Source organism: Columba livia, chromosome 1, assembly GCF_036013475.1.
Source record: "Columba livia isolate bColLiv1 breed racing homer chromosome 1, bColLiv1.pat.W.v2, whole genome shotgun sequence".
NCBI lineage: Eukaryota > Metazoa > Chordata > Aves > Columbiformes > Columbidae > Columba > Columba livia.
Window position 1 is genome coordinate 93,620,479 of NC_088602.1, and position 16,695 is coordinate 93,637,173.

Consider the following 16,695-nt stretch of genomic DNA (forward strand, 5'->3'; position numbering starts at 1 on the left):
GAATTTGAGTTTACCAAAACTAAGATAACAAGACAGAGGCCAACTGGTAGCTGTGATGCTTCAGCTCCTCACAAGCGTGGGCTCTAAAAATAGAAAAAGGACAATCTTACATTCAGAGATTAGAGTCATAGAGTAACAATACTTCATGCTGCACTGAAAGAACAAGCCCATCACTCCTGTGGATGTATCAAGTGGGAAAACCACTAAAACCAGTGTATCAGATTAGATCAACCAAATGAGTTATATACGTCAGTAACTCTCAACACGGATACTTATTTCAAAGTAAGAATGCCAAAGGTAGAGTTAAAATTATAGTAGTATAATTACAGTGGCGAAATTTCTAAGTTACACTCAAGCATGTGGCTGAATCCCTGGTTTGATTTGTGATCTAAGAGGGTCATTTTTCAACAGCTGATGAGAATTCACTTTACTTAGATCTGCATATACTTCTTGGTACAAAATATATACGTGGAAATAAAAAAGAATAACTTGAAAGGTTGTTATTTCTAGGAGGGTGGTAGGTCGATCAAGGAAAAAATTAGATCCAGATTCCTGTTTAAATTCTGGTGTTAATTATGTGGTGCAACTCCCTCTGAAATTAATGAAGCTGTGCATACAAAAAAAGGTACAATTGAGCTATTTCTACTTCCTCTGTTATACATGAAGGCTTTGCCAGTCTACTATAGCACAGGGAATATTTAATTATTAGCAAGTACAGTTACATCAGCAGCCACTACAGGAGAACTCCAAAACTTTTTAAGATGTTGAATAAACTTTTTAGAAAAACAGAAAATCCCTTTTACAAAAGGTACTAAGGTTTCCAGGGCTTTCAGTGAGCATAACACAAAATAGAGTTTAGGTTTAATGTGAGAAATTTGGGAAGTGCCTCATTTAACCGTTAACATAAATCATTCAAATATGCCTTGGAGGAGTAGTATAACTGTCAAACCGTTCATACAAGACAGCAGAAAAAATCAGAACTCGCCTAAATTTAGCCATACTGCACGGGAGTAAACCAGTGGATTTTCTCTTACCGTTTGTAGATAGGAGTGTACAAAAAGGAAAAGCTGTATAAGCCAAGCAGAAGATGACAACAGCAATCCAATTTGCTTCAAGACTTCAGCTGACATGCAGAAACTGAAGATAAAATTAAGATTACTTAGTATATTTTAGAGAAAAAGCCTGACTAGAAATCCTAGGTTCATATTCTCTTCAAAACTTAAGAACCTAGCTTTTGATTTTCCATGCATACCCGGTTTAGTACTTCCACATTCAAACAAATGTTTTCCATGTATGTTGTAAATTACATTTATGTTAGATATACATCTTTATTATATGATATTACCTTAAAAGCAGAGAGACAGCATTACTTGAGAAGTGTTTCTGTTGCTTTTCAACAGATATTTTTAATATCTGATGCTAGTTTTTCAAACAGGATTATATTAATAATGACAGTGACTTGTAATTATTCAGTCAAATAAACAAATGGGCATTTCACATGGAAAAACTTCTCAGAATTGTTCAACACTGTCGGGCCTTCCGAATGGGTTGGGTTGTTGTTTTTTTTTTTATTTCATTTTTCAGTACTGTCTTAAAGAGAGTTATCCAAGCCACTGAAGCAAATGGGAATGTCTCTGATGTCTTCAGTGGGACTTGGATCTGGCGCAAACCAAGCGGGTGTTAAGGTTCGGTCATAAGATGTGTTATAGTCTAGCTATTATTTGAGCTGTCGGTAATTAACATGTTTTCTCTTTTCTGCAAGTGCCCATACCAAACAGAAGATACAGCCAAGATGTTCTGCCTGACAACTTTACAAGCTGCACAGCGTCCATGTCAGGCAGCAGATACAAAGAAGAGATTTATGATTCCGGCATCATGAAATCCAACAAAATAGAAAACAGGATTCAGCCACCTCACCACCTCATTAAAGAAGAAAACAAATTAGCTTTTAACAGAGAACTACAAGAAAAAATGAGCATTAATGAAAGTTCTTTTTCAAACTCAATAGCCAACTCCTTGCTGCCAAAATCAGAATGTTTCCAGTCCAAAGCTATAGGACAACTAAGTCATCTCTTGCCAATGCCCTCAGTATATGAGCAAACAAGAAGGATTTGTATGAAGGAACCCAAATATGGGCATATCAGTCAACATGCTTCAAATCTAGATGAACTGGATAGTGATGAGAGAATGACTGTGAAGCTCAATCATGACTCTGAAAGCGAACGTGTGATGGAAGCGAGACCTTCTGGACAAGTTCCATTTGTGCTTCTCAATTATCACCATGTTTTAGCCAAACACGGTACATTTCAAACTTCATCATGTACAGCGACAGGACATGTAGGAGAAAATTACGGATACAACTCTGAGGAAGTAAATACATTTATTTACAAAAACCAAAGCCCCTCATCAGCTTCTTCTCCAGAAACCCACAAGGAATCTGCACTACCCCATTATATTGGAACTTCTGTAATAATAGCCAATGGAAGGTGACGGTAATAGAGGAGTATTTACACTTAATTAAGAAGCCAAAGTGTAATGATTTGCAAAAAGCATGAGGAAACATGGTTTCATTTACTGAGCATAGCTGAGGGTCAATGAGGGACAGACTCGTGTGTTACCGGCAAGCCACGTGTAACAAAAGTACCTTCAAGGTCAGGAAAAACCCCTACATCTAGCTTCCATGCTTCGTTGTCACAGATTAAGCTCTGGTGCCAGTGAGAAGACATGTTACAGATCTTATTTTTGTTATTTTATAGTGTGCAACGAAATTAAATGATAGGTGTTATATGCAGAGATTTATATGAAGAACATTTTTTTCCTTAACCCCTCCTTCTGGAAATACATTAAAAATTTTTTTATCATTAACTATACACTCTAGTTTAGGTATTTTTGACAAACTGTGTGAAACCTTGCATCAACTCTTCATCCAGGTGTTAAACACCTTGAAAAATGAACTTTGTTTAAAGAGTGGTGATTTTTAGTATCCATAATACAGCTGTACTAACTAAACAGAACTCTGTTTGGAAAAAGCTTATTTATTAATTATCCAGAATTTTTTTAACTAAATAAATCAAATCCAGATTTGATTTAGTTAACATAGATTTCAGTGTTCTGAGATTGTTACCACCACCACTTAACTCAACATGGAACGATATGACAAATTAGTACATACAAAGACGTGTATTAAAGGGTTACAGGTCTTGTCATGGCAAACTGGGACAAATCATACAGTGGGAACTACAGATTACTCCTTATGAAATGTTGTAATGAGAAAAAGAAACCTCTAAAAAGTGCATTTCACTGAGTATTCTGGGAGAAGGCTGTGCAGATTTTCAAACCAGCTAGTCAAAAATACGTCTTAATAGCACCAGAAATGCTTTCTTTATAGTCAAGGGAATAATGAACATTTATGCTTTATTTTAAACTTACCAGTAGCCTTCTGAAGTTTGAAAGGTTCAGCTTTTAACACACTGAACTCCCTTAAGCATAAATCTCATTGTCAACACAAAGGTAAGATTAATATTTGACTGATTCGTGCACTTCACAAATAACGTCAGTGGACAATCTGAATACAGAAAGTTGAAAATTGCTGCACAACCACAAAAAACCAAAATTGCACTTGAAGTGAATGCTTTGCACACATCTCAATTTGTAATAAACTGTAGCAAGCAAAAAGTATACAGCACACACCTACATTTTGTCCAGCCTATTAGGGAGAGATTTCCCCCCTTTTTTTTACTTCTTTGGGAAGTTTACAAACAAGGAGACGTAGGGATTTGTGTTTCATTGACAGTAGTCAGTCCACTTTGTTTTTCAACCACTTTCCCAAATTGCCTTTGTGTGCTCTTGCTAAAACAATAAATGGATCCCTAAATAATCACTGTAAATATCAACGATAAAGGTTGGACATCAGAGCCAGCTATACTTAGCTATATTCCTCAGCCCAATTCAAGGCTAGTTTACATTTTCAAACCTTTCCTTCTCTTATCAGACTCTCTCTAAGGAGACCTTCGCTAAAGAAAATGCTTACCTGGCTTGTGCAATATGGAAAAACGCTCATGGATTGCACCTTCTCGGATTAAAATGTAATGAAATACAGATTTTTTAAATTACATGTTCTCAATCTTTTATATGCAGCAATAATATTCAGTCACCTCCTTGTACCACAGAATCACAGAATGTTAGGGATTGGAAGGGACCTTGACAGATCATTTAGTCCAATCCCCCTGCTGGAGCAGAAACACCTAGATGAGATTACACAGGAATGTGTCCAGGTGGGTTTTGAATGTCTTCAGAGAAGGAGCCTCCACAGCCTCCCTGGGCAGCCTGTTCCAGTTTTCTGAGTACACAAAATACTTTAAAAACATATATTTGAAAACAATCTTCAGTATTTTTAGTGGTTCCTATTAAAAGGTTAACAGAGGAGGCTTTATGATGAAGATAAATTGATGTTCACTTGGAAGTTGACAGTTGTCTCACTTCATTTGCTAAAAAAGTATGAAAAGTATCTTCTATGATAAATATAGCAAAAAATACCTAATCAGCCATTACCAGAATACTGACTTTAAAAAAAAAAGTGCAGAACCAAACCAGCATATTCAGTCCCTCAGTATAGCTGCACTCCTTGGTTCCTCTAAAGCCAGAGAAGTGAGCAAGTCTACAGAAACATTATGAGTGAAGATTGCTGATGTTCTGACTTTATAAATTGAAGTGATGAGACATAAGGTGGTTTTACAGCGGCTTTAGTTACCAGCCCTCCCAGCCAGCATACTATTAAATGGGTCCTTGAAAGGTACAATCATGGAACAATTATGCTAAGGCTTGTATGTTAATTTTGCTAAATTAAAACCATGCCCTATAAAGGAGTAACTGACATTGTTTGCATCATTAAAAAGAAACCTGATGCACAACTCTCATACTACACATTTCTCTGTACCTCATTAGTGGCACTGCGGCACACAAAGTCAATCTGGTGCATTTTTCTGTTCTTGTAAGTACTTCTCACTATAAAAACATGTTTTCAGGAACGTACAAATTAGGCTTTGGTTAAAAAAAAGCCATTGATATTTTTCAGTAAAATACCACAAAATATTTTTCCAGTGTCTACCTTGTTATTCACACTTCCAGGCCTTATTCAATGAGCCTGAGCAGAGGAGGTGTTCCATCATTCTCGCGCAGATGTTTTTGCAGTATATGATATTCAGGTACACGAACTTCCTCTGTTAGGCAATAATGACTCAATTATGCATTCACATATGATAATACAGGCTAAGTTTAGGAAAAAGCTGTGATTAAAAAAGCAAATGTGTGAAACATGTTTCCCGCCATTCCAAAGCAGAAACAGCAATTGCACATTCACATCTGGAATGTGAGCAAATTATATTGAGAGAAAAATATGACTTTCAGTCAGTTAAACTACAGATGTTCATAGCACACTTGTACTGCAGCTTGTGGCACAGCCATTGACAGTGGCAGTGTTTTTAATAATTGGAATAAAAAAGGTCACAGAAAGGGAGTGTGAATTGGAATACATTATGAAAAAAAAACTCATTTCTCTCTACTGTACATGTTTGAACGACTACAGATACCTTTGTCATGCGACTTGATAGGATTTTAACTCTTAGGGGAGTTCAGACCTGACAAGGAAATTACATGGAGAATGTGAGAGAGAAGGAGAGCAAGAGGGGGAATATTTTACCAAAATGTGAAGTTGGAAACATTAATCTCATACTGAGGTCTCAAATTTTTTATCCCATCAATAACAGAAACACTACAATGTAAATAAGGTGATAAGGGAACAGACTTCTCTTCAGGTCGCAGTAGCCCTGTCATTTGAAAAAGGGTATCGAAGTAATTGAATGAAATTAAGCACAGCGGACAATAGGGGTAAAACTGGAGAATACATCACTGAGATGAAGTGCAAATGAATGGGAAACCTGCCAGAATACCAGTATTTCTCTAAAAATCACAAGACAGGACACCAAGTATTTTTTCAGCATTTCAGTCATACTTCAAAAACAACACAGAGAAAACTTTATTATTCCATTTTTTTCCTGAACATTAGATTTTGCTTTTTTTATATGATGCAGATAAAAGCTATTTGGCAAACGTAGGTGAAAAAGCACGCAAACCAAACAACCTATTAATGCTCAGAATTATATATGTATTCCCTAAAAATGTAAAGCATTTTTGCTTATTTATTATGTAAAACAAAACTGTTAAAATGTTAATAAAATCCTGTAGCCAAAGGAAAAGTGAGTTGGATTTCTTCTTTAATTACAAAACATGGGGTTTCACAAAGAATAATGCTGTACATTTGAAAATTTATTTCAACTGTAATACATACTATATTTGACAGTTAATGTACTATAAAATACAAGGATTTAAAAAAAATTACTGTATTGCAGCCACGTTGCATTTTAAAGGAAGACTCCTGGAGAACTGAAAATAACCCAGAATCACTAATGAAACGCGCTAATGCAAGATGCTCAAACACAACATCAGTTTCCAATGCCTCCTTGCAGCTCTTTTTTCTCAATTGTGTGCGACGTGACCGCAGCCTGCGGCTCGCCAGCGTTTTCTGACCCCTGTTCTTTCCTCAGTCCAGATTTAATTTCTGTGGTGTCTCATCAGCGCAGTGCATCGCTGCGGCAACCGATGCATGCAAATGCCTTTATCACACCAGTTACCCCCAGGAAGCAGCTCTTTGTGGCACAAATCTTGTTCACAATTGATATTAAGCTGTAATTCATTTTTTTTAACATATATATATATATATATATATAGCTACTGTATATTCTGAAGTAGTTGCAGAGAGTAATTTTTCAGACTGCTGATGTCTGGTAGCTGACTCAGAAAAAGCAAAGGAATTTAAAAAAATGGTTGTACAACGAAGCAGCACCATAAAGAATGAAATGCTTTAATATTATTTTTAGGTAATAGCCCTTGAAGTAGATTATGTTTGTTGGATATACTTTTTAAAATGCTCTGAAGCCTTATAAAACCTTTTATTAGAAGTGAGATGTACTGCTTGGACTCTTAATGTTAAGTATGTCATTACTTTTTCAAATCTTTGGAAACAGCGCTGGTGCGCACTGGAGATGACCCGCTTATTCCTTCTGAACACAGACACATGCCAACACCCCCAGCTTGCTCTGCAGAAGTTTTCCTTACAATAAAGAATCTCTACAAATATTTTCACAATGTGTAATAAGAAATGCTATAGCAGCATCCAGGAGGAAATAAATGAAGTCACAGAAATATGGACACCATAAAAACTGGTTTTTGAAAGCACTTCATCAAGAAAATAGTTTAAGATATGACATCAGCCTCACAGTGAAAGAGGTGCTTTACTCATCCAGACAGCTGAATGAAATGAAACATTTTCAGTGCATTACTGCTGGATCTGGAGTTGTCTGATTCTCTCCATACCTATGTCCAGAGACACTCTACACCACATTAGTCTGTCGTACATAAAGAACAATAATAACAATGTTTTCCACAAAAAAACATTGTGGCTTTCTGGGTGAGTCAAGTTTGGCATAAAAAGGGTAAGGCTAATGGTTTTGCTGCCCACCTACCTGAACGTGCATGTGGCACAGGAAGGTTCACGGGCTTTCTTGACAGAACGGCTGTTGTCGGAAGGACCTTATGCAGCTGCCCGCTGCACAATGGGAATTTTCTTCCGTTCTGAAGGAAAGGTCAGGTTTGTGCCAAATGCTTCATCCGCCTCACGGTTGTTCCCTCAAGACAATAGGTATTTTATACACACAGAATTGGCCACTAAAAAGTTGAGGCAAAGGAGTACATTCCCAGAGCACCCACCTATGCGCTGACACATCCACACCTGGTTAGTTCTCATGTGCAGAAAGGAAGTTCAACGTGAAGTTTCTTTCCGATGCAAAAACTTTCAGAATAATTTTACAATTCAAAATAAGAATAGAACAAGATTTTCTTTAAGAAGGCTACAAAGAAATCCAGAAGTAACAACAGCAACCATTAACATACTGCAGGATTTTACTGTCAAAAAATCCATCTGCCTGCTGCTCAGACACTGTGGTAGTGCAGCTGAGTGAAGGTTTGCAGGTCCATTCTGCCCTTCACACAGGAATGTGTTTTATCACTTCCCCCGTCATTCTTCTACAGCACCTGTCCCTAGTGAAGGAAGAGTGTGTTTTAAGGAAGCAATTCAAATCAAAACCTGATGGATGACCTGGTCATTAAAAGAAATCACTACAGGCACTCGACAATCTATTTGGAATATGGGCAAAACCAAAGGTGCTTCCCACAGGCTCACCCTTCAGTACCAAAAGACAGACAGTGTTCTAGCTACAAATCCTAGATTGATGTGCAGATCTAAAGTTTTGTAAAGCTGTGGTTGGAAAAACAGTACCAGAGCTATGCTTTCCACTGCTGACCCACAGCAGCACACGCTGCTCACAAGCTGCTTGAAGGAAAAGGTAGACAAGGGAGATGCACAAGGAAGATGAGAGTGTGCATATGCACACATGCATTTTTAATAGATGTATATACAAAAGGGCTTTTTTAAAAATGTAAACCTTAAAAATTCAGGCTTGAGTTTCATTTGATGATAGTCTGCATCAATATTTGACTCAGAATTAAGGTAGCAGCCAAAAATAAACAGGCCGATGCAGTTTTGAAAGCATGCGGTGGGAAAAAGCAAAAACTGGTGTTCATGTGTATCATTTTAACTATGCCAATTAACAGCTGTCTACACTCCACTGTGCAGTTCTATGAAATATTGGTGCGCAGTCTCATATGATGTGGATCATGGGGGAAAACAAAACAGCAACCAGGCACACAGTCAAATCTACTGTGATATGGAGCATAAAATCCTAAATGTAACAGGGACAACTTAATTTCTAGCGCTCGCTGCCAAACCACCTAAACCCTAATATGTGAGGATTGCTCTAAATTACCATTACAGACTGGTTTCCTTGTTTTAAGACTTCTTGGCTTTGTAACTGAAACAATTTACTAACATGTTCGGATTGTTTATGAGGTGAACTTTAACCCACAAACCCCCATTTTTGGCTAGTAGACAGAAGTCCTTTGTGGAAACCAATTTGGCTGATCCACCTTCAGCAGGGACAAGGTAACGCAATAAGTAGTGCTGCCCACTTGAGGAAATGAAGCTGGCCACATCACACCTATGACAAACTTTTCATTTGCAGAGAACTGTTTGAAGTGCTGTGGTGGCCGAGTCTCCTGCCACAAATTCGCCTTGCTCAGAAGAAAAACCCGACAAGCTGCCATGGCACGGAAGCTCCCATGTGCCTACGTCGTGCTGCTTTCCAATCACGACCAAGCTATTATGCCCAACCCAGAACTGTGCAGCCAGCCCCCAAAAACATTTAGTTTCAGGTCAGCAGATGTTAAACCTCTTGCTTTTAATGGTTAGCAGCAAAAGCTGCTGCCCTGCTTTGGGCAAGGGGGTGACAACAGAAACAGTGGAAGAGAATTTGGACACCATGTGTTTCTCTTTTTCACTGCAGTAGTTGTTATGGCAGGGATTTTAAGAGTGGGGCATTTTTCTCTTACTTATTTGCTTAGCTTCATTAGTATTAAAATATAATTACTATTAAATTGTACACTATTTAGACTTCCCTATCCTGACATGGGATTCTATAATAACCTGTATAAGATGATTTCAACTAGGTGATATGCTGCTCCAGTGAGCTGTTCTTACAGGGACTAAAGATTCTTGGAAGACTATGATTCAAAGGAGATACGAGATGATTTACTCAGATTCCGTTGAATAAGAGCGGAGTACAAATAATTTGCATAACCAAATGCTGACGGAAAACTCCCCAGAATCTCAAGGCAGCCATGAGGGAGTTGCAGACCTGAGACCAAAGCACAGGATGGTAAACATTTGCACAGGCACAAACGCAGAACCAAATCAGCTAGGCTCTACTTAGACCTGAATCTAAACGCAGTGGGAATCTCAGTAATTCCAAAATATTTGATGAGCTCTTCCAGTTGTTTCGACCACAGACAATGCATAAACTGGAATTTATTTTTAAAAAACTATAGCAAAAATATAAATATTGTACTGCATTGTGCTAAAGCACAATAAAAACACAGAGACACAAAAAGGAAATATTTAGCCACTTCAGTTTCTCAAATACAGTGTGTAATTGAAAAGAAAGTTCTGTTCTTTGCAAGGTACTCCTTTGCAATCAGTCTCCTTTTAAAGAATAGATGCTTACAAAGAATGGCAACATAGGTGTGTCTTAAAGTTAATATGAAAGAACAAAGGCCTTTAGCAATGAGATAATTACCTCTTCTTAATGGTTGAAGTTACTCATGCCAAAGAACAAAGATATCAGAAAATCAGAGGCAAAAAAATAATCAAGCTATCGACCACCCTTCCCACCTTTAAGCAAGTTCAGCTGCTTGCTGGCAAATACTAAAGAGCCTCTTTTTGCATTGTGAGCTCTGAGGATGACTAATGCTTTGGGACTACAAGGTTTCTTAGCATGTCAAAAGAGTTGCCATCTGGGTGCACGGATTCCACACCTTTGCCTTCTTCATGAACTTGAAGGAATCCATAGTCATCTATCCCGACTATCCAGGCCATCGGGCCCTCCTCGTGGTAGAGACGGACTTGCTTACCACTGCAAATAAAGAGAAACAGACAGTTAGGAATTAATTGCTGGACACTGCACATACAATTAAAAATAGCTTAGAGGGGCCCCTCAGTTCAAGGAGGACAGGGAACTGCTGGAGAGGCTCCAGCACAGGGCAACAAAGATGATTAAGGGAGTGGAGCATCTCCCTTATGAGGAAAGGCTGAGGGAGCTGGGTCTCTTTAGCTTGGAGGAGACTGAGGGGTGATCTCATTAATGTTTATAAATATATAAAGGGTGAGTGTCAGGAGGATGGAGCCAAGCTCTTCTCCTTGACAACCAATGGCAGGACAAGGGGTAATGGGTTCAAACAGGAACACAAGAGCTTCCACTTAAGTTTGAGAAGAAACTTCTTCTCAGTGAGGGTAACAGAGCACTGGAACAGGCTGCCCAGGGAGGTTGTGGAGTCTCCTGCTCTGGAGGCATTCAAAACCCCCCTGGACACCTTCCTGTGTAACCTCATCTAGGTGTTCCTGCTCCAGCAGGGGGATTGGACCAGATGATCTTTTGAGGTCCCTTCCAATCCCAAACACTCTGTGATTCTGTGACTAATGTCTACCAGAATATTTTTATTTCCCACTTCACTGGTTCTTTACAGAGAATGATTTTCAGCAGCATTTTCTACCTGCTTTATTTATAAAATACATGAGTACAGCAGCTTCATCACTAGCTAAAAAAATAATTCCCGATTCCCTTTGTTTTGAGATGATACAGATAAAATACCTAGAATAATTCTTTAACTCATGACAGTACTTTGATTTTACTATGTGCTACTTCTATTCTCCTCTAAAAAATTACACCCTACTTGGGAGTATATCTTAATGAAGTCACTAGTATTAAAGGCAATCTAGTAGAAAAAGACAATATCTGTGATTTCTCTCCAACTTTCTTAAAAGAAAGCTCAAGAAGAACATTATACTTACCTGTGTACCCAGTACTTGTAGTAACGGGGAAGAACGCCATTGGGTCCTTTCTCCTGAAAAATATCTATCAGCCTCTCCAGCATGGTCACAGTTCTTGCAATGAGACAGTCTGCCGTTAAAGGCTTCAGCTTTGTCCCCTCTTCCTTATTGAATTTTGTGATGAGATCGTTGATGCATATGGTGGGGTTGCTGTTATTCACATTAAATCCAAAGCCTGAAGAAGACAAACCAAAAGAAGAGGATGCGATCTGTAAATATGAACACTTTGTTACCACCAGAAAGTGCTTTATTAACTACTTGATAGAATTCTCGCTAAGGATGTTTCCAGTAGCTGTTTTTCTTCACTCTCTTACACCTTTGAATCTTTCTACTTGTGTAATTACAAATCTCAGCCAAGATTTTACTTGTTCTTTGCCCTTAAAATGCCTCCTCAGAATTGCAGAAGCAAATCCAGCGCAGGATTTCAACAAGAGACCATCCTGTCAGTGAGACAGTAAGTGGTAACTTGCATGCTGGTTACAATAACATCAAAGTGATAAATTCTTTTACTCTCTGGAAGCTGACAGATCACTAGCTAATTGAGAGTAAATCATTGGTCATACTCTATGACGGAGTTCTACTTCACAGTCTAAAAAGTAATTAAGAGAACTTTCTGTTTGCGACAGTTAGCTGACTGCATTTTCTGAAAATCAAGCCTTTTGACTCCCTGATAAGCCTTGTTTGGCTTGCTCTGGAAAGCCCAGATTTAAATTTGCCGTGTAAGGCTCCAGTTTGCTTAATCTATCTTACCACAGCATATCCTTTAGAAGCCTCAAGTCTCTCACTGAGATTTCTCCAGCTAGAATAACGCTGGCAGAATGCCTTTCTTGTTTAAATACGGCTCTTGGGGCCTTTTTTGCAGCCTGCTGAAACAGGCTTCGAGGGATGTAAAGAAATATATTGTATTACCTGTTTATTTTTTTCTCCTAATAATTTGGATTTTGCTTTCCTCAGACATTTGGGATAAAACCCCAGTCCTGTCAGTCAGGTTTAGACATGATACACCTCCATCTGCAAGACGGTCCAGATGCAGTGTTCTGTACTATTAATATATGGAAGAAATTCATATTAACTATGAGAAGGATCTCTTCAGCGGAATGGAGTTACTGACTTTTAACTAGTCAGAGAATGCATGCAAAGGAAGGCACAGTGATACCAGTACCAATACACTGATCCTATGGCAACGAAGAGAAATGTATCATCAGGAAGAGACAAAGCAAAAGCAACTGGAAAAAATAATGTGCCATGCCAGCTGTTTACACTCAAATACAGGACAAGTGAAGAGAGCATGAGTGTGGCCATTCAGCTGTGGGTGGTGCTGTCAGGGTGCGTAATATGGTCTTGGAGTCCATCTGTAGGCATAGGGCACTCAGGTGCGTTTGTATAGGGATCACCACTGAGGAACCCAAAACTGGAATGGCCATGAGAGACACACTGAGGTGATGAAGTCAGTTGAGGCAGAAGGATCTGGGAATAAACGTGGTGGCAAAAATGTAGCCAGCTAACTGGAAAAATATTAGGTGCTCAGGACTCTTAGGGCATCTCTGCATTGCCCATGTGTGAAGCATTAAAAAGAAACATTTAGCAGGGACTTTGCAGTGTGCTGATGTGGCTAATGTATCTTCCAGTTCCAGGGCTAGCCCTGCACTCAGCATCTCTGTGCTGTTCTGACGCGCCTTAGCTGCACACAGAGGCAGATGGAGCTTTTGCAGGTCCAGTATGTTGGCTGTTCCTTGCATTCCAGTTCTGCTTGGCTACCTGTGTCTGTTCTGAGTCTGGTCCTTAAATTAAGCATATTCTTCTGCAGAACTCTTCTTCCAAAAGTCCCACCATAATTAAGTTACTTAAAACAAAGGTCTTTAAAAATATGTTTAAAAGTATGAACTGTAGTTGAGTTACCATCCCTGGAGGTGTTTAAAAGATGTATAGATGAGGCTCTTAGGGACATGGTTTAGAGGTAGACTTGACCATGAGAGGCTAACATTTGGACTCGACAATCTCAAAGGTCTTTTCCAACCAAAATGATTCTGTGATTCTATCTGTGGGGCCTTGAGCATGTGGTACAGGTGGAAAGGCAGGTTTGTCTCTTGCCTTATTCTTTTGAGGTACTTCTCAGAGCAGTGAAGCCATGTAGATCAGCTTTGATTTTGAATACTTCCCTTACATATGGAATACTCTCCATGAGTGCTATGTAAACACTGAGGTCTATAAAAGGAATCTCTGTGACTGCAGAAAGGGAATGACGCATCTGACTTAGCTTTTTTGTCATGGGAATTTCATCTCTTTGTTACTACTAACACAAGAAGTTAGATGTCATGAGTTACCTCTATTACTCTCAATGACATACATCACTGAAATGATGGAGAAGACCCTTGGACTAGTATGTGGCAAGTAAGTTTTGATCTTAGAAGCTTCCAGGTGAAAGAACGTTAATGAAAATGTACAACTTTGTATTTACCTCAGACCTATCACCACCAAAACAACTCCTGTGGAAGACATCAGAGAAAATGCATACAGAAAGTTTCCATTTGAATTTGAATGCTTTAGTGTTTAGGATAAGAAACACAAGGTCCAAAATGAATATGTAACATGCAAAGAGATATTTGATAAGCTGAACTATTTTGGAGCCATTTTTGCTTCTCTTGTTTTAACCAGAACAGGCTGTGGAAAAACATATGGAAGCAGTAAACGGCTGATGGGGGACAGAGAGACTCTTTTAAGTGTCTTGGTTCAACTTCCATTCTGTGCATGTAGATTATTTACAAAACCAGGATATAAAAATTGAACAGAAAATGTAATGGCTGGGCATGTTTCACAGAGGGAGGTGATGACTTCTTCAAGTGTTCTGCTTGTTTGCACCCTAGAATTTACAGCACCTGGACAGAAACAATATGCCCACACTCTCTTAGCAAGATATTTTACTTATCTACTGTGCTATACTCAAAGATAACCCAAATATTATAATCTTCTTCACCTTTTAGACTTGCTAAGGAACTTTCATTTAGTTTTTTTAGACATACCACGGGTAATTGTTTTTGGAACCAGAATCTAGAGCTCTGCTGGCAGGTTTCTGAGCACGTCTGACAGATCTGTGCTACTGCTGGTTAGGGGAAGAATTTTCCTTAACAAATAGTTATCAGACTTGAAACAACAGAAACGACGCAATAATTATTTATGCACTTAAATGTCTTCTCCAGTTACAGCACTGGGACTTGTTGGAAAATACATGTACAGTCTTTTTGAGATTTGCTGTGCTTTTTGGAACCAACTTTCCGGGTAAGCTGCTCACCTCCACCATGAACAGAGAGATCATCACTCTTTGCTCCCTGACCCAGACTTCCCAACTACTTTGCAAATTTTAATCTTTGAGAGAACTAAGGAACGTGATTAGCTAATCAAACATTACTTCACTGCTGCTTTACCAGCAATACTCCGGTTTCTAGAAAGGCATAAACAGAAACAAGTTATGAATGAATTTTAAAAGGATGAAAGGACAAATTAAACCTTTGCTACATGTACATAGCTCTCTTTCTCCTGACATAAAAGGTATATTATTTATTTAACAATTTTCATATTGGAAAAAAAAATGAAAAAAAGGGATACATTTTTCAGTATATTCTACTAGTTCTGCAACAAATCAAGGCAGACATTTTCCTTGTCTCCTGTAATGCTCTTTCTTTGAACTCCACTACATCAGCCCAGATGCTTGCATTTACATTTTCCTTGTCAAGCATATGGAATTATTATGAAGAATGAAAACGTTTACTTTTTGTGCTTCCTTTTGATTTAATATTGTGCTTTATTTTCTTATGCCTGCGGTCATTATTTGTTCTTGTCCTTATCATTCATAGAAGCACAGAATGTTGGGGATTTTAAGGGACCTCGACAGATCATCTAGTTCAATCCCCCTACCAGAGCAGGAACACCTACATGAGGTTACACAGGCTGAACTCAAAGACATTAACAACAAATTTCTTTAAAAAAAACAGTATAGAAAGGCTTGAAAACAGACATTTACCAATAAGTATATGAAATGTTGTTTCAATAAGTGTAGAGTTAACCAGAACTCCACCAAGCTTCATAAGATCGCTGTAGTAAATATCATTTGGCCATTTCACTCGCAGATCAATATCCTAAAGAAACAAAAACACATATTTAGAAACACTTTGCTCTTCAATACTGATTATAAGAACACAGCTCATCCATCACTCCATATTCTATATTTTCTGTACCTCTTTGCCACACAGAATATGATACTGTCAGCTCCTCTTCATAAAGAGAACCTATTTAAGCACTCCACAAATGCTACTGAAAATGTCATAGTAACATGGTTACATCATTTACTAAGGAAGTCGGCAGCTGTCAGAGAAAACTATCTACTTATTAAAACAAAGAAAAGGCAGATAATAAAGGCTTAGAGTGACCAAAAGGGGGACTAAAGATCCCAGAGATTTTCAGTCTCAAAATCAGGAGGTTTCAGATAATTAATTCCCTTCATTCATGACTACCTGTTAAAGATTTAAAAGATCTATTGAATAAAGATGCAAACCGTGGCAGCCACTGTGCCTCGCTGCTGATAAACAATCAGGGTAAGCCCACAATTAAATCAGCACCGTATTTGAGGATCCTTGCAGAAATCAGGCAAGGAGACAATGCCATCTTGAATATCAGAAAGGAACTTTAGCAGACAGGAGAAATTCCAGTTCACAACTATGTAAATACTCCAGTAACGTCCTAAATATATTCCCACTTTCGGCAGCTACGCTCCAGCAACACCACGGAGCTGGAAACACAAACTGTGCTGTGTGACACTGTTCCAGCCCAATAGAGAAGTTTTTGTTGAAACCACAGAACTGAACTGAACTTTGCACCGGCTGCTTAAACACAAAAAAGAAAGCAAATGTGCTTCCTGTAGTTTGAAAAACTGCATATGACTGTAATCCCCAGAGGCAAATTATGGGAGGTGCTCCAGGACTCCAAGAGTTGCATTCCCTCCTATTGTAGATCACGAAATCCCTTTACAGGATGTGTGAAAACTGCACCTGGGTCCATGTCTACTTTCCTGACAGATTTAAAGGCCA

The 16,695-nt window shown here is 38.5% G+C and overlaps 2 protein-coding genes across 5 annotated transcripts in view; one reads left to right on the top strand and one right to left on the bottom strand.

Moving 5' to 3' along the window:
• Positions 1-6,254, top strand: part of SIM2 (SIM bHLH transcription factor 2) — a 63,378-nt gene extending 57,124 nt beyond the window's left edge. Inside the window, exon 11 of the mRNA XM_005511363.3 lies at positions 1,763-6,254. Coding sequence (XP_005511420.2) covers positions 1,763-2,490 — 728 coding nt within the window. The 3' untranslated portion in view covers positions 2,491-6,254. The remainder of the gene's footprint in view (positions 1-1,762) is intronic.
• Positions 6,255-10,002: 3,748 nt separating this feature from the next.
• HLCS (holocarboxylase synthetase) overlaps positions 10,003-16,695 on the bottom strand; it is a 118,254-nt gene continuing 111,561 nt past the window's right edge. For all 4 annotated transcript variants that reach the window (XM_065067743.1, XM_065067748.1, XM_065067757.1 and 1 more), the window contains 3 exons: positions 15,633-15,747; positions 11,576-11,789; positions 10,003-10,640 (listed from right to left, as the gene is read on the bottom strand). In XM_065067743.1, the coding sequence (XP_064923815.1) occupies positions 10,472-10,640; positions 11,576-11,789; positions 15,633-15,747 (498 nt within the window). In that variant the 3' untranslated portion in view covers positions 10,003-10,471. The remainder of the gene's footprint in view (positions 10,641-11,575; positions 11,790-15,632; positions 15,748-16,695) is intronic.